We start from the raw sequence: 18,953 nt of genomic DNA on the forward strand, positions 1-18,953 counted from the left end.
CAAAATACTTGAAATATTATAGGGACAGTTTGCTTTTTATATAGTTGTTCCACCATATGTATTTCCTTTTGTCATTTCTCTCTTCCTCCCACCATTTGCCTACATTTTATGGGACAGCCTGTAAGTTTTACAGGATAAGATTAAAGCACAGATACCCAAAAAACCCCTGAACTTTTGTACGGTCTCATAAGCAACCTTTATGGCTGTGTTTGATACAATTTTTAGAAGCTTTGGGTTCAGCTAATATTAATAAATAATGTAATAACCTTGTTTTCGGCAAAATCCTTAAACTGTAGGGGTTTGAACTTAAACTGTATTTAAACACTAGCCTCTAAATTTGGCATGCATTATTTCTGAAGCTATTGATTAAACATCTTTCATCTGCTGTCGCATCTTATGGCATTTATACTAGCAGGTGGAAAGGCAAGATGCTGTGTAACAATTTCTGTCTTATTACCCTACTTTATCTGAAAATACATATATAAAGATTTCTTTGAAATAAACAATGACAGTATGAAAGAAGATTCAAATTAAGTGTAAGAAGCTTTTTAAATAGATTAGTGGATTCATCATTGGTTATAGCTCTTATTTGCTGAATGGAATTACTAGCAAACTGTCAGGTATATCTACTAAATCAATACCTAGCATCTAGATTTCAATATGCCCAGACTGAAGCATATTTGAATATTTCTTGAAACTTTTAACCTCAATTTCCACTCTCTTATATGGGTAAAATACAACAAGAACGGTGGAAATACAATGTTTTTGTGAATGCCTTTAGTATGTGTGGATTAAGTAAGAAAAACATTTGGCCCTTTACATAACAAGATAAGAACAGTACAATTTGCAATTAATATGAAAATTTGTATGTGAAGTTCTCCCTAAAAGGGCAAAAGTGATTGCTTGCTTGTGGGAGATGGGTTACCTAGAAGAACTTTTTCCTGACATTTGGCTGATCCCACCATTCTTGATTGACTTTGTAAAGCCTCCTTCTGAATCATTACACAACACTAACCCACCTACTGATATATCAAGAGGAATAAAAAAGGCTGGTTTTCTTTTTTCACATCAGGAAAAGTTACTGTATTAATACACTGTCATGTAGAGTCTCGTACAATACAAATGTAACAAGGTAAAACAATTTCAGGATTATTTAGGCTTCGATTATGTCCATCTGCACAACGCTCCAATGTTCAAAAGCCCTTTCCACTGTGGTACCCAATAGCTTGTTTTTAAAAATAAATTTTGTCTGGATGAAATTTTAGTTAGATAGTTCCTATCTTTCTTTCATCTGATTGCATGCCAGAACTAGACTGGTTTTTTATAAGCTCCATTATTAGAGAGAAGAATACAATGTGAGAGAAAACAGCTACTAACACAGGCCACAACTGGACTCTCAAAGAACTGTTTCAAAAGACCAAATCCTGAAAAAGTATTATAAAACTTCTTCCCAAATTCAGTCGAGATTCCTTGCATACGGATTTGGGTTCCTGGGATTGAAATAGTCTTGGAAGTAGAAGAAACAAATCAAAATAATGTAGCTAATGAATGCTACTTATAATGACCAACAGAAGCAGGCTAACCCAGTATCTTCTACCTGCTGCGATTTTGGTCCCCTGTCCAAGACATCTTACAGGAAAAGCCCTGTAAAGACATTATTTTCCTGTATGAAAACAGATAAAGGTGGAAGTGATACTAAGATAGAGCCACACTGACACTTGCGCAGCTCAGCTTACATACATCATTACCCTAATGGAATTCTAAAACATTAGACACTTGCACCCAGATTTCCATTTACAGCCAATATAAAACCAATTTAGACAATCCCTCTTTACTTAATAAGTATTTGACAGAACTATTTCAAGTAGCTAAGAAAAAAGATAGAAAATCTATGTGCTTTGTGCCTGTGCTGCCAAAAATGACTTTGGCTGAGATGATATAACTCTACAAAAAATTTGTTAACATAATGTTATTTATTTCCTTGTTTTGCCTAACTGCAGTGTTTACTTCGTACCTGCGTATGTTTGCACTTTTATTATTTTCAAGACCATGATTTCAAAGAAACATGGGTTTGTGCAAGAAATAGTTAGTCTGAGCTTATCAGTCTGAAACACTCAACGCAACATCCCTAAAGCAACACCATGCAAAAAGCCAATTCTCCTATTTCATCTATGACCTGAAGTTGTGAGGAAAGACAGGAAATTTACCCGATTCCTGGAGATAGCGATACACCAAGAAATTCACTTCGTCACTGGTTATGCTCATCTTAGCCCAACCTCAATATGATGAGGTTTACGAGAAGTGTGATCCACGCTCTGTTCAAAGGGAAAGAAAAGAACAGGTTTTGTTTTATCTCAATTTATTATGAAATTTGTTATCAAAATAGAGATGGGAATTGTTAAGCTATTTAAAGATCTCACATAGGTATTACAGCTGTTATGTCCCACTATGAGGCACCCATTAAATACTGTGAATCAAGTACTCAAGCTGTACTGTACCTTTTATTATAATTAAAGAGCAGTATTTAACATATATGAGAGAGTCAGAAGGAGCATTTTAAATCTTGGAAGCCTTTGCAAATGTCAACTCTTTTACTTCTGTGGCTTTACTACAGGTTCTTTGGACACTCCTTTTTACTGTGTGAGCATTTTCTTTTCAGAACTGCTGGCAATTACAGTCATGTATAACACACCCAATCGTAACCTTTTTGCAGCCACAAATTTGTAATCTAGTTTTCTGTACAGTAGTTCATCCACTGAAAAGACAGATTCTTTCCTTACAAAACCATCTTACGCAGAGAACTTAAATACAGTTCCCCTAAAATAGAAACAAATATAAATTTAAGATGAGATTACAATTTTTTTTTTTTGGGGGGGGGAAGAAAAAAAGAGAGAGAACACCATATACCTTGTTCCAACAAGGAATACAAATATCCTGGCATTATATAAAGTTGTAATATTATAAAGTCTCCATTGATTAATGGTGAGCAAGAATTAAACTTCAGTTATTCACTTAAGTAATCGTAACCTTTAGGATGACAGTTTTACGTCACTATTTTGGGCATATACTCTGATAAGAAAGACATTGTTTTTTAGATGATAAATTTGTTTTGAACATTTTCCATTAAATCTTGATGATTCATTTCTGTTTGGGAATCTGACTTAAGTAGTTTGGTTTGAAAAGCCGTGAGTACTTCTCAGACATAAACTTTGCAGCTTTGTTGGCCACACCATACCTATAACTAATCATGTAAAGATTTGAATGCAGAAGCACACGCTACACTCTCATTGCGTATTACAAATGAAAGACCATAGGCGTGTGCCGTTTGTTTCAATTTCCCGTATGTCTCTTCTTGGCAAGCGGAAAGGTCTTTGTTCATCGAAAACCTCTTCAGTGATTCCTGTTGCCTAAAGTAGCACCTGCTACTGCAGGCAATGCTGACCGACTACAAGTTTCCCCTGCTGATGATTTAAACCAGCAGGTCACTCATGACTGTAACAGATGTCTCTGCATATTTATGTAAATGGAGGTCTTTCGAACCCTGGTAAGCCTTTTATTCTCCTGGGCTGCTGTATTTCATCAATGGCTCGGATGCTGGTTTTCCGTAAGAAACCGTAGCTTGCTAATTTGGGAGATGTCTTCCTCAAGTATTCCAGTCCTTATTATTAGCGATAGGACGAGAGGAAATGGGCTCAAGCTGCGCCAGGGGAGGTTTAGGTTGGAAATTAGGAAAAATTTCTTTACGGAAAGGGTGGTCAAGAATTGGAACAGGCTGCCCAGAGAGGTGGTGGAGTCACCATCCCTGGAGGTGTTAAAAAAACGGGTAGATGTGGCAGTCAGGGACATGTTTTAGTCTAGTCTACCATGATTGGTTTAGCGTGGACTTGGTAGTGTAGGTTAATGGTTGGACTAGATGATCTTAAAGGTCTTTTCCAACCTAAACGATTCTATGATTCTATTACAGTTCGCAGTTCACGGAGAACAAGAAGAAACAAAGTACTGAAAAGCATGCGGTCTCAGTGGGGACAATTTCATCCACTTCGGAAAGGATGGTCACTTTCTGCTAATATTCTGGATGAGGAGAACATCAGCTGTACCCAACATCCAGTTCTGTCACACATGCCATGTATCGCCTTGGGAAGTCATTTGGTCCCTTTTCTCCTCAATCCCTCCTCTGTAAAATGGGCTCAAATTTCGCTGCCACAAGATCAGGAGACTGGAAGCACTGGTAGCTGTAAGGGCTTTAGTTTACAAGGTTGGCGACTGCAGGCAGTGAAAGCACCACTTTCAGTATAGTTTTATACATACTTCTTCCAGATAAACAGACGTGGTTCTGAATAATTAATAAATCCCCATGCCCCTTTTTGCATAATCATCACCATACAATGAAGAACAAGACAGACATTCACAGCAATAGTTAAGGGCATTTTCATCCCTGTCTGAGTACTTAAAATACATCCGTATCGCTGCTATGGCCATGATAACAATAAATCAAGAACCTTTGATAGCTGTGGGTTTTAAAAAAAACACCCGACATAACACTTCTAAAAGCATTTTAAAAATAGCAGTTTCAGTATTTGGTGGTAGGAAAGTTGGTAAAGATGAAACCTCTTACAAAAATTCAGTTTCAGCAATGACGTACTTTGTGGTAAAATGAACTTTATTAAAAAAAAATCAAGAAACTACAAATGCCATTTCTGGATGCATCCTGCTAATTTAAGACGTTAACATGGTATTTCCCACATACAGAGGGTTGCTTTGGGAAAGGGAAGGGAAGGGAAAGGAGGAGTGTTGGATTTGTTTGTATTTCTAAAGACGACTTTTCTTAAATGAATTAAAACCAGAGAAAATCAGCCTGACTGCAAAATAAATAGTCTGACAGTCTCAGAAAAACCTCCACAGCAGCTACGTTTGTATCAGAATCCCAAGCACACCGAATAGCTGGATTTACAATGCTTTTTCCCTGAAGTCAGTCAACAGGAATTACTTTGACATATGTGTCGGATCATATCTTTATACACATTGTTACCATGCCATAAATAACCAGATGATCCCCCCTCATACATTTAAGGTTTCTTCCCTCCCACAGATGCCAGTGCAGCAATCAGATACACAACTGTAAAGCTTTTACCCGTCCAAAATGATACACAGATCTTGGCTTTGACCCAGAGAAATCTATTCATTAGAAATTTGGCTGAGCTATGAAAGACCATATTCGATTTCATTAACGCTCTTTTTGATTTCCTTCTTCTCTGCAGATAAATACTCCAAATAAAAGAGGCTACAGAAGACATGGTGGGGAGAAGAGGAATGTACTTATCTTTTGTGTTTCTCCAAGTCTGATTCATAAGGAACAAACAACTAGCCTCCCCCTCAATACAATTTTTTAATGTAGAAATGCAAACTTCTGTAGAAAATCGCAGAAATCTGTAGTCATCATTGTGATAAATTTATTTCTGCTAATTGATGGTCTCCTTTTGTTACTGGAGATGGGTATTACCTATATTAATATTTTTAAAGAAATAAATTATAGCTTATAAACAATATTGATATGCCTTTGGAGACACTTCACATTTAAACCAGCAATAACATCTTAATCCTTCACAATGTCAAGAGGACTGACAAAAAGCATTCACACATGTGTTCAAGCTTTCTTTACTTGCAACGCTTTTTCCTGCACCCAATTACACATAACAGAAAGTTCTATTTACCTCAACCTCGGCTTAAAAATTCAGCTTGTGGTCCTGCAGATATTTGGGAATGTCCAAACATGTGAGCCGAGCCCACTAAGACTTCCCAAAGTACAATGGATCCCAAACATTCAAACCCCACCGGTGGATGGGTTGTCAAGATCACGCAAAATTAAATTTAACGCTTATTTTAAACAAACACTCAACTCTCAGTTCTGCTGGGATAAGTTTGCAGAAATGCTTCCCATACAGAGGTAAAAAGCTGGGTTATTAGCTCAGATACGCTACCGTTGCGCTTCTAGGGCTGCTTGGCTTTTGCTGAACTAAGTCGTTCAGCTGGAGTTGAGCTGGCTCCAGTGAAGCTAACGCTGCAGCATGCTCCCCTGTGCTCTGGGCAACCAGGGCAGCTTATTTCCTGGAGAACACCACCGGACCCGATTTGGCTCTGTGCACCGACATACCACTGTTCTCAAATTAACCTTCCTGGAGCACTGGGAATCTTGCTAATGGGCCATGCAAGCATCTCTGGAGAAGGCAGCCTCGTGTATAGCTATGGTTCAGCACAGCACTCGCCAGGTTGACCAAGAATAGTTTATTTACATCCCATCCCCTTACTCAAGGATTGCTCTTCCTTCGTCCAGATATTTTAGCACTGTTGCCACAAGGAAGGGAGATCTGGCTGAAGAATCAAGGGAAACTAACTTTTTCAACTTTGAAATAGCATCTAAAGACACAACTCCTCTGCCTGTCTTCTAAATCATGCTCACAGGGTCCTCCAGGGCCATGTCCTGCCCTCCAGGCTAACCCCGGGGCAGGGGATTGCTGAGGCTATTTCAGGAAAGGAGTTTACATTTGCTACTTGAAGCAGCATTGCCATCCACAGGGACTGGGAGTTACCAGTCAATCTTCCCCTCAGGAAGGCGGAAACAGGCCAGACATTTAGGGAAAACACCTAAACTAAAACCTAAACCTGAAACCTAAATAGGAAGCCGCGCACTTCCCATTTCTGCATCCAGCCCTGCTGACAGAAATTCATCAGACGGCTAGTCTGGCCCTCGTCTTACCCCCTGAAGAAATCTGCAACTCCAGACTGCTTTAACTGAGTGCTGAGCAGTCATCATCTTTTTAGAAGGATTTTTTTGGGTCATTACTGTTAAATAAACACCCTCCCCTCAAAAAAAAAAAACAAAACAGAAAACCCACCAGCCAACCCCCCCCCCCCCCCCCCCAATTTTCATTTATCTCCTGGAGGGGTTGCATTATTTACCTACTTATTGGACAAGGCTAGGCCAAAACGCCTTTTCCCAACCAAAGTTTTAACGACAACAACATTGTCATTAAAATGATGGGGGGCAAAGAGAAATTGTGTATTTGCTTTGGGGGAAAAAAAAGGCAAAAATGAGAGGTTTCATAAAAATGAAAACATTCCAGAAAGTTCAAATATTCAATGTTGTCAAATTGATGCCCTGCCACATGGGAAGCAGAGTTCACCTACTTGTGCCCCCATTTTCTCATCCAAGATGGCTCCATGCATCAAACCGTGTCTCTCAGGACCCACTACAGTCTCCCCATCTCAGAGAAGAGAATGTGAACAGAGAACTAAAATAGACTCTAGGAAGGCACCGTGACAGCACAGCCAAATCAATGTGTTACTGTTTTGCATATGCTCTGTAGTTTAATGAAAAACAACATTTCCCAAAGCCAGAAGCTACTTCTCACAAAACGAGTCACCCAGTCAATCTCAGTATTTTTTGTTGAAAAATACTTTCATCAGAAACTTTCAATGAGCCCTACACTTCTGTATTTCTAGGCTGCTTCTCACCATAGAGACAGAACAGAGTCAGTAAGCCAGCAGCTCTTCCCCAAAGGCTAATGAGCTCTGCTTGGCCCACACCATTGCATTCTTCAGTCTTGGCTTTTATCGCAGCTGCCTCTTCTCGAGGAGGAACTCCAGTATGCTTCTTTCCCAAAATGCCAAAACCAAATTTCTGGAGAGGAAAAGAGCACACTCAGCCCCCTCTCCCCTCACAGTCTCTCTTGCCGTTTCATGAAGCTAAAGAGTAAAACGTATCTTCTTTACAGGCATCCTGACAAGGCAATGAGACCATTTCATTCCTGCTGATTACAACGTACAGAGCATGCAGAACGATTCTTTCCAAACTCCACCTATGCCAGTCACCAAAATAACTACTAGCCCTGTTTAAAATGCAGCTTGTGCATGCCCAACTTCCTGACTCCTCCTTTGCAAGGCTTGAACTTGACACCTTGCTTTAAAAAAAATATAAACAGCTGCACCTTCTAGAGATCATGTACTTAAGAAGCCAAATCAAGATGTGCTCACAGTAAGACCTGCACTGTATCTCCCTCGCCTTTCTTAATGAGGAGGCAAATAGTTAACTATCCTCATTCTGTAAATGATCACCATAGGTCATCTGAACTATTTAATGACACAAATGAGGCAATTCAAGCCTCTCAGAGCTATTGTTCTAGGCTCTTTACAGATGCTCACAGATGTCTTTGCATCACTTATACTGTTACATACTGTTACTATACAGTCACTATACTATACTGTTACTATACAGTCACAAGTTTGTTGTTTTGGGGGAAAGAAAGCTGAGATTCTGCAGAACAGGGTGATCTCCTTCAAGAATGGTTATTGCGCGGTACAGCATGCGCTGTCTCGCTCACAGCTCTGTCACCAACATTTATAGCAGCTTAATAAGGACAGAGAACTCAAAAAGCAATAGGCTTGTCAGAAAACCTGCATTACAAAATGTTAAGGCTGGCTCTTCTTTTGTATTTTTTTTAAGTCTGTTTATTTACACTGACCTTCTGCTCATTTTAAAAAGGCCACACTAAACAAAAATAAACCCAGGGAGCCCCAGCTCATCCCCATTCTCACTGCTGCCTATAAGACCATGCTCTGACGAAAAGAAGTAACAACTGCATCTGTATCTGAGAGCTTCAGGAAAAATGGCACGGATATAAAAAAGGTTTAGGTTGGATCCTGACATGTTAGGGTATCTCATACAACTTATCACTGAACTCAACCGTATCAGTGTTCAAAATCTGGTGCCAACTGAAGAAAGAGGAGGTAGAAGGGATGACAACTACAGACATGTGGCAGTGATCAATGAACCTGCAATTCTGTCTTGAAGAGGTCACTCTTGATGAATCAAATGCTGTGTGGGCAAATGTGACAAACATGGAGTTCTCATTTAAATAAAACAAAAATTTTGTTCAGGAAGAAGGTGAGTTTACTATGCAACATGTATAAAGATGTGCTTTTGAACAGATGAATTCCTCTATTTTAAAACCATAACTGTGTCTACTGTATTTATCTTTTAAAAAATCTGCAATAAATTATCAAAATGGTTGTCCTATCCTGGAAAAGATGTTAACAAAATAATACAGCATCCAGTAAAATATCAAAACTTAAAAAAAAAAAAAAAACCACCCACCAACAGCCCTAATTCAAAAATACTAATAAAAATAGCTTCGCCAGTTAAACACTTTGGTGGAAATCATTGCAGAAAGTTTTATTTGAGTGTGAGTATTACTTTTCTTTAAATTAGAAATTACATTTCAAACTGAAAAGCCATTTGGAACCAAACCCACATCTATTTATTTTTAAAAAAGGGCAACAAGAGATATTCCAGCAATTTCCAAGTGCTATTCAAACATTTTTCAATTAATCCAACAATTTCCAGTGCAAAATAACTGTCAACAAAAGACAAGCCTTTCATCACCAAATTCCTGGCAAACTCTACTTCTTCTATCAAAAGATGCTGAACTGTGCATCAGCTCTTTCATACTTACAATCTCTTAGTCTGATCAGGTTATTTTTCAGTTCTGAGCTGGTTTACTTAATTACATCAGCCTCCAGCATTTGAGTTCTAAGAGTTCAAGTGGATCTTTTCCAACTCCCTTTGCTGCAGAGTGAAATGGGTCTTCCTGTATTGATCTTTCCTTTTTGGCACTTTGCTAAGGGAGAAAAAAGCAAACAAAACCAACCCTTCTTCTTAATTAGTGCAATTGTGTTATACCTCTTTTATAGCTTCGTTCTAAGAAGAGGCAACTTCAATTAATTTTTTCTTTTCTTTTTTTTTTTAATAAATAAAAATAATGTTTACACTAGTATATTGCATAGAAAGCTCCGGGAAGCCAAAAATAAGATTGATGGGAGAGTAAAGGTTAACAGTAGTTCTAGAGCTTGCAAATGAAATGAAATTAATTGTTTTAAAATAAAAAAAGGAAGGAATTACAGAGGCTTGAGAGATCAAAACACGTGATTGGATTTAGTTTGAGAAACAAGATACCTCATCACTTGGAACAACTGAAATCAATTGGGAATGCTGCCACTAAACAGAACCAGGGTTTTCTTCATTACATGAGCACAAAATGGCAATTAGGACAAACTGGGGGACAATAGCATGTGTCCACTCATTTCAAACCAATTAGGCCAAAATATATGATCATCTTGTCTGTGTGCACATGCATTTTCATACACATAATGCGGCAAGAAATGTGTTTTAAATCTTAGAAGTAGTGCTACATACTCAAAAAGGTTATGGAGGATTGCAACTTTAAAAAGATGGCACAACTGCTCTACTGACATTTGCTTTTCTTGAATTTTGGCAAGAGAAGCAGTGTATTAATTCCACCTCAAATTTAACTTTTCACTTAATTTACCTAGATTTTACTAAAAGCTCAACAAAACCAAAAGGAGCAAACATTAGCATTTACATTTTTCACCCATGCTTCACATTCACAGAGTACGGAGTTGAAAAGAATATGGCGGGATGAGTTCCTACTAGAACTGGCTGTACCTGTTTAATTTTCTTCCTGTGACCGCAGATTTGAGTAAAACAACAGCTGAACTTTCAGAATCAGCATCCCCCCAAATATTTCGAATAAAGCACAGTTTCTTTTTCAGCTGTTGACAATTTCTCTGACGCCTAACAATAATGATCCACTAGAACTTCAACATGAAGTGTCCGAGTCCCAAGCTGGCCTGTAAGAATGGACGTAGACAGACACCCAACTATGATGAGAAAGGCCAAGGTCCAGCAGATAAAACATTCGCCTTTGAGGTGACACCGTGGCGCTTCCACAAACCTCCAAAAAGGCCCCGAGCCACCCGCTGCATGGACAGCGGGGGTTAGCAGGCGTGATGCCCATTTGAAATGAGGCAAGGCCATAGCAAGGAACACAAGAGTGATGGGCCTGGAAGGACAAGTGAGAGACTGCCTGAAGGCCTTGCCCAAAAGATGGAATATCTGAATAAGGCTTTTTCGATTATTTCTGACTTTTATCCTGCCACTTTGCCGTTTAAAATAGTGCAACTCCGGTTGCAGGGGCCAAAATCCTGATTTTTCCCAACACATCTGAGCGCTTTAACTAGGCTGCATAATCGGGTTGTGTCTTGCCTGCGCGCCTTACTTCTGAAGACTGAGATAAGGATAAAACATCCATGTGTGGCTTTTACCATGTTCCTTACATAAACTACTTCCTGTACCACCCTGAGGGTGAAACCCTCATTTTAAAAACCACACTGCTATCACCTTACTGGTTGCAATGGTATTAGTGCCAGCTACAGCAGCAGGTATCTCCACTACCCAGCGCGTTACGGACAGGCATGGTGGGCGTGTTGCATAAACACCACGAGACCGGGCAGGTGACGTGCTGCAAGCGTAAAGGGGTTCGAGATCTTTTCACACCCATAATCTCGTATTTTGTTCCTTTCTCCCAGAGCTGTGGGGTGCAGGAAATGCTCTCCAGGCAAGGGGCAGCGACACAAACACAGCAGCGACGCCATGCCGAAGGGCCTGTTTGTCCACATACCTGTAGGTCTGTGTGTTACTCCTTCCCTCCCACAAGACCCAGGTAGTCAGTAAAACCTGTGTTTCAATTCCACGTACATTTGAATTTCAGGCTATTTTAGTATCTTTTAGGACAGCTTGACACAGGTGCAGTTAGGGAAAGACTAAACGTGAAAGCCATTCTGCTGCTGTCTCATGACAAAACTCGCGTGACAAAACCACCCTTGGACTTAGCAAAGCTCTACGTATAAGATGCCGTAAAACAAAGCTGTCTGCGCTGGAAAAACCCCACACTTTTTCAGGCGTGCAGGCTGGCCCCGCATGACCGCAGAGCCCAGGTAGTGGACAGGAGAAGCAGGGGTGCTGCTCGTCACACCTGCGGCAAGGACAGGCACATCCCCGACCCCTCGCGAGCTGGGCCGGGGCTGCCCAGCGAGCGAGAGCCATGCCAAGGATCTGCCAAGGTCCAGAGGCCGGCCAGGAGCTGCAGCAGGCCGGCTGGTTCCCGCCTGGATAGCCTCAGGCAAAGGGAATGTGCAGCAAAGGGAATGTGCGGCGACGTCATTAAGGGGGTGGGTTTTTATTAGTTTCTGCTAACAAACTTAGCAGATGTTACTGGGAACAGTTCGATGTTATTTTTCCATCATTTGTAACTTTATTTTTAATTTTTCCCTCAGAGCAAGCAAAAGCAGTAGATCTTACCACATATTTCAACCTTAACTTTTTTCCCTGTAGTATTGTTAAAAGTGTAGCTAAGGATTTTCTTTACTTTTATTTTTATTATTATTGTACAAAGGGAAAATGTATTTTTCCCATTTGCCTGTAATTCCAAAATAGCTGAAAGGATTATACTCTGAGTTAAAGAGGAAAAAATACTTTTCAGACTCACAACATGGAAAATTTCACCCCCCTAAACAGGTATTTTGTAAATTTTAGCATATGTGAATACAAAGAATTATAATGGAAACTATTTCAAACTTTTATTATGGCAGATCCTATTATAAACTATTTATAAAGATATTAACTATGTCTATAAATACTTAATGTTTTCTCTTGAATAATCCTAAGAGACTGTCAATGTTAAATGCTGTAAGGACAAAGATTATATAGGATAGCGCAATGGAACAACAGAAAAATAAATACACAAATTCAGGATATTTTACTGCTGCTTATTTGCACCTCCGACATTTAGCTCTTAGTGGAAATCTGTTGGCATTTTGGGGGGTTTGTTTTGTTTGTTTTTTGGGTTTTGGGTTTTTTTTAAAACACAAGCTTCACTAGGTTTACTCCTGGTTTATATTGGTTTGAGCTCTGGAGAAGGGTCACTAAATGCCTCCATTTTTATGGAAGGTATAATACTGCTTTCCTTGTTGGAAGGTGGAGGGGGAAGGAAGAAGGATGGAGAGACTTAATTTGCTTTCAAAGGATCCCTGAAGAAAGTTCTAAGCAACCACCAAAGTAAAAGCTTATTTCTACGTTACTTTTCTGCATTCACATTGCTAAATATTTCACAGAGAAACTTCCCATAAAAACCAATACAAAGAATCAAGATTGAGAAATCTCCATCTTCTGAAAACCACCTCAAGTGCCAACTTCAGATACTGTTTTTTATTTAACTTTTCCTCTGTATGTTCTATATCCAGACTGCAAATAGCAAAGAAAAATTCACGCACAGCATATCCACTAGTATAATCCAAGTTGTACAACACCATCACACGTATTATCTGCCTTTTCATCCATCCTCCTTCCTTTGCATGCTGTAATTGGCCAGCAGGGTGAGGCAGTCTCTCTGTCATTTTAGGTTTTCCTGGCTTTCTGTCTTACTGGTAAGATGAGTGGAATAGTTTGTGCTTCTACTCTTTAGCTGGAGGGCATTTGCCCGTTTTTACCACCGGCCACGTATGGAGGTACCAAATGTACAAAAGTTTTTCCCCCTCCCAATCTTCTATCAATTTTTGTCGCACTTCAATATGGTATTTTGCTGTTTCCGCCAGTCTAGCAATAGCAGGAGACTTAAGCAGCAGCACTTTGTAAGGTTTGTGTATTCAGACAGTGTTTTAAGAGTGCCTTGCCAGTCCTCACTAGGGTTATTTTTTTTTCCATTTGTAGATGGGTGAAGAATGTACAACACAGAAAGATAAAGCATCACATTTCTGGTGGCAGCATCATGAAGTCCTACACAGCCCTAATATAAATAGCAAAGTCTACACATTAAAAGGCAACACTTTTTAACCTACTTTTTTAAAAAGCTTAACAGCCTAGAAACTAAGATGAACTCAAAAATCCTTGGGGAGTCAGAGACAGACATGACATAATCTAAGTTTTTCATTAAAAAAATCTGAATACTTCTCAGGAAGGATTTTAATATATTATGACACAGTTCTTAGTTAGCTCAGATTAAATAAAGCACTCCCCTGCTTTAAAAAAATCAAGATATAGAGAACTGAAGCCTTAAATCCATACATATAGGGTTTGAGAAGCTTTTAAAGGTTTTAATCCTTAGACAAGAATTGTTTTGTCAGAGAATAAAAAGCTTCTAAATTTTTGGCCTTCCCTCCAAGAAGGACTCTAGGGAAGCTAGAGGCGATCAGCAGAGTTGAAGTGGATGTCAATCATATGTTTGCTGTTACAAAAATATTATAAAAGCCACTGAACATCAATAGGATTTTGGGTGCCTAAAGGCTTGAGGGTCATAGGCTGGATGGGACCTCGGGAGGTCGCTAGTCCAACCCCCTGCCCAAAGCAGGGCCAGCGCTGGGGTCAGACCAGGCAGCTCAGGGCTTGGGCCAGTCAGGGCTTGAAACCCTCCAAGGACGGAGATGGCACAGCCTCCCAGGCCGACCTGCTCCACTGCCTCGCTCTCCATGGGAACACACGGGAAAAAGTTTCTCCTTATACCCAGCCTGAACCTGTTGCAACCTGTACCTCTTGTCTCTCATCCTCCCGCCCTGCCGCGCTGTGAGGAGCCCAGCTCCGTCTCCTCAATGACCCCTTGTAGGTGCTGGGGGGCTGTCAGGTACCCCTGAAGCCATCCCTTTCCAGGCTGTCCCACCTCCCCCAGCCCCTCCTCACAGGGCAAGTGCTCCAGCCCCACCGCTTTGGGGTCCTCCCAAGCTCCCTCCAGTTTGTCCACATCTTTCCTATGTCAGGTCCCAGAACTGCACGCAGGATCTAGACGTGGTACGACAAGTGGCGTATAGAGGGGAACAATCCCTTCCCTTGGTCAACTGACCGGCTGTGCTCCCGATCATACAGCCCAGATTATTTGTTTCTTCCAGTTCACACAAGAGAAATTACACTAGTGTTATAAACATGCAAAACCTCCATGTGGCTTTAAAATGAGCATCAGTATCGGCGTTAATTGAAAGGAAGTAATTTTTCCAAATTGGAACAGTCTCACTCATTGTCCTCTTTACTAATTTTATTTTGAAAAATAAATTTTATTTGGAAAAGACATGCAGGAAGGTGAATGGGGTAACACTCCATACTGGCATGCCTACTGGATCTTCTAAGGATACTGTAACCAAGTGAGTATTTTAGTCATCCAGCTCCTGGAACATAATTCTCAAAAGCTAGTTAGCTATAAAATTCTCTCTACAAGGAATGGGGAAAGTTATGTGCCTGTTTCAAAGATTTATGTGTTTTCCTGTAGCCGTGGATTAGACACTTGTCTGAGACTAGGATTCATTGCTTCAGATTTCCCCTCCAAATCTAGGCTCCAATTTGTATCTTTGGCTGTAGAGAACTGACTCAGTATTTTTATTTGGGGGAAAAAAAAAACTAGGAGAAAGGTGGCAGTGGAAGTGGTGTACAAGATTTAAGAGACTGAAGATTAAAGTATTCACTTAAGAATTAGCAGGTTCCAACTTGCATTTCGCAGCTCCCAGGAAAGCACACTTCACACCTGGTTACAGGTTGCTGAAATGGAAACTCCGTAGAGCAAAGACTGTTGAGACTCACAAGCCAGAGGGATGGGGGAAAGAAACAGAGATCTGTAACCCCTCCTAATGACCCCTTACTTATTGCAGGTATCTTGAGCTGCATCATGAACCATATACATTTCAGTTTTTTTCGGCATCATTTGAAAATATGCATAGTAAGTATAAGCATTTGTGTATTGTTTACTCAAAGATGAACTTTCATTAATTTTGTCACTCTTCACCACTATTTTTTACATATATTTTACATTTGCGTATTAAGGGAAGATAAATTTTGGTCTCTCATTTCTACAGCAACTCGTGAGTCTGTGTAGTATTATGCAAGGAGCAGACATCAACACCTGTATTTAAGTGTAATACATTATAAGCTTATATTATCGCTTATAATTTGACTCCATTTTAACTATTTGGACTGTAAAGCTCCATGGTGAGTGTTTGCCTCAGGTGACACTTTTTCTGGATGGCATAAGCAAAAATAACTCAGTCGTTTCAGAGTGAACGTGGGGAAAACCCAGTTTTGCTGATATTTTTACAGCTGTTTCAGTGAGAATCTCTAGTGCTTCCATACTTCGGAGCAGGGACTTGACATTTGGCAGAGAGGTTGCTCTCATGGCAAAGTGCCTTTTCCATCACAGTGAAAATCCACACAAATCTGACTGAAATAAAACCTCCTGAAAATACTACTTGTATATGCTCTGCCCAGGTTTGTTAGAGGCCTGTGATTGAAATATCAAAATATTTTCCTTGCATTAACTTTACTTCCTACTGAAGGAACAGGAGAGTCTTTTTACACAAGGGAAAGCAGACACATGCTGATGCAGAAGAAAGGGTGAGGGACGGGACTGGGAAAGGCGAAGGGCATCATGGCTACAGGCTGATAGACCACTGAGTTGGTAGTCTCCGGTGTCTCATCTCTCTCCAGACAGCACAGAATACTCTTTCTTCCCCAAAAGTATTTCAGAGGAAAAATTATTATAGCCAAAATACAACATTGATTTTGAAATTTCTCTGCTGTCCTTCATACTCATTTTTATCAGTAGTTTATTCCTGCACATTTAGACCATGTGATCATTAATGCCTTGTAGCTGTATTTATTAATATCTTACTTTTATTATTTTTATGAGGTAAGGATTTTTCCCCCAAGCATTCTAGTATGAGACTTAGCTAGTTTAGGGAATTATTAAAAAAAAAAAAAAAAAAGTATAATTTTTTTTTTCAACAGAAAGTAGTTTTTTTTTTTTCCTCTCCCATTTGTGTTTTCTCAGTTAAAAACAGGCTTAAATAGCATAGCTGCTTGCTTATAAGGACCTGTATTTTACATTGGTCAAATTTAATTTGAAAATTGCAGAAATTTTTAGCTCTTAAACTGCTCTAATATTTAGTCAACTCCTTTGAACATCAGAAATGCACACAAACACACTGTTCAATGCATGCTCATTTTCAGGGACTGGATTCAAAGACAGAAAAACAACAAAACTTTTTCTTGGCAATGCCACTTTTAAAATGCTAGGTTTTGAGGAGGTACATTTTTAAGTCTTTTCAGCTGTCACTGAGCAATACTTTGGTACTATAAACTAGACAAAAGGCCATCAAATAAAATGCATCAGTGAAGAGCCATCACTTAAACTTTTATTCACTACCAACTTGTATAGAGCTGATCTGGAGCTTGAGAAAAGGGATATTCTAAAACCCTAGTGTCCGCAAAGAAAGCAAGGACTTACTCATAAGACTTTCACAATGATGCAAAAAATGATTCCTTTCTCTCCTTTATTAATAGATGCCCTAAAATTTAACCTGATGTTTAAGAACGCTTACAAACCTGCCCCAGGTAGAAAAGACATTTTTTCCCCACCAAATACACTGATGCAGATGATCCTCCTTCCAGTCAAATACCTTGTGAAAGAAAGCTTAAAGAGAGGAAAAGGTATTGACCAATTCTACATTTCATTGTAATACCTCACTGTTACCTGATATGGTAATAGCTTTTTGTTCTTTTTAAGAAAAGGAAAAAATACTACCAAAGATTTTTTGTAAAGAAATTTTACTTTTGAGCTGCTGATGCTTTAAATCCAGACCTATGTGCAAGCCTTCTACAATTATTAAAAATTGTAAAATACTCTGTACGACATGTAGTCACTAAGATGCAATGGATATGTTTCTATTAAATGAATTTAAATTGTTTTACTTGATGTGAGCTAACCAGTAAGAGGATAATAGCATGTCTCTTTTTAACTTAAACTCTCAGCTTCCTTAAGACCTGACATGGGCACACCCATACAGCACTTATCATACACCCAGATTCAAGCAACTTAAGACTTTTGGGGGGTGGTGGTGGTGGTGGTGGTGGTGGTGGTGGTGGTGGTAATAATTTAGGCACATCTCATCAAGAAAGAAAACCAGTTATTATTAGTAATAAACTATGCATTCCTTTTGGAAGGAATACAATATAAAAAGCTGAAAAAGAAATTAAAACACAATATGGGGTGTTTTTATACAATCAATACGATAACAATAGTCTACGAAAAGCATAGTTTTATGCACATGCAAATGCCAGTTCTGACATAATGAGATGAATATCCTACCCCAGGAGTTAACAGTGTCACCATTAATGACTTTTTATTGCTCTGTATTTTCAAAGTGCTCTTAAAACATTAACTAATACATCTTAGATGTTTCTGTGTAGGTTTTGGTGTTACACAGAGCTTCTAAGGCTCTCATTAGATGTCAGCAATGGTTTAACCATTATGGTCCTAAGTCACCACATCCATTTCCTTCCAAAGTGAAGGACCACAGTGCATCTGTGACGGACATAAACGTAAGGCACATGTTTCGCAAATTCACCTCTCTGATCATTTCAACTGTTAGTAACAAGCACAAAATCATTTCTACTGTTTCTCAAAAAGCAAAACTAACCACAGCCCTTCTGGTTCTACCTCAGGTTACACCGTAACATAACCTGCCAATAATGTTACTAGGCTCTTAAGAGACTTTGACTAACCCTTCTGACACAACATATTAAAAAAAGATGAGAAACATTCACCCGCGTGTCAGCTGTTCACTTGCCCCCCCCAGTCCTGCTTTAACCTAGCTTTCAGCTCCTACTAATTCTGTCTGCCATTACAGCAGCAGCAACCAGCAGAGCCGCATCCATCCTCACCAGTGAACTTCCACAAAGCACCTCTTAATTAGTGCAGCGGGTGGCTGACATGCTCTGGGTGAAGGTTCAAGTGCTGGATCATCTCCAGATGACTGATCTCTCAACTGAGTTGCATATTTTTGACTATAAAAATCAAGGAGAGGTGGAGGAAAGAGAAGCCCAGGGACAAGAAGTCAAATAAATTTCTACCAGCGTGGAGGTAGAAGTAACTAACAAATAAATCACTGACTTAAAAATAATTCTACTGAATCAAACAGCCCTGTGAATGCACGCACCATGTTGTTACTTCATCACTAAATATGGTCCAGTTCCTTTTGTAAAATATTCTATAAGAAATATAGAGTCA

The 18,953-nt window shown here is 39.5% G+C and overlaps 1 protein-coding gene across 1 annotated transcript in view; it reads right to left on the reverse strand.

The window, feature by feature from the left end:
* TBL1X (transducin beta like 1 X-linked) overlaps positions 1–18,953 on the reverse strand; it is a 92,809-nt gene that overhangs the window by 53,372 nt on the left and 20,484 nt on the right. The window contains exon 2 of the mRNA XM_009489705.2: positions 2,208–2,315. Within this exon, the coding sequence (XP_009487980.2) occupies positions 2,208–2,265 (58 nt within the window). The 5' untranslated portion in view covers positions 2,266–2,315. The remainder of the gene's footprint in view (positions 1–2,207; positions 2,316–18,953) is intronic.

Source organism: Pelecanus crispus, chromosome 1, assembly GCF_030463565.1.
Source record: "Pelecanus crispus isolate bPelCri1 chromosome 1, bPelCri1.pri, whole genome shotgun sequence".
Classification (NCBI taxonomy): domain Eukaryota; kingdom Metazoa; phylum Chordata; class Aves; order Pelecaniformes; family Pelecanidae; genus Pelecanus; species Pelecanus crispus.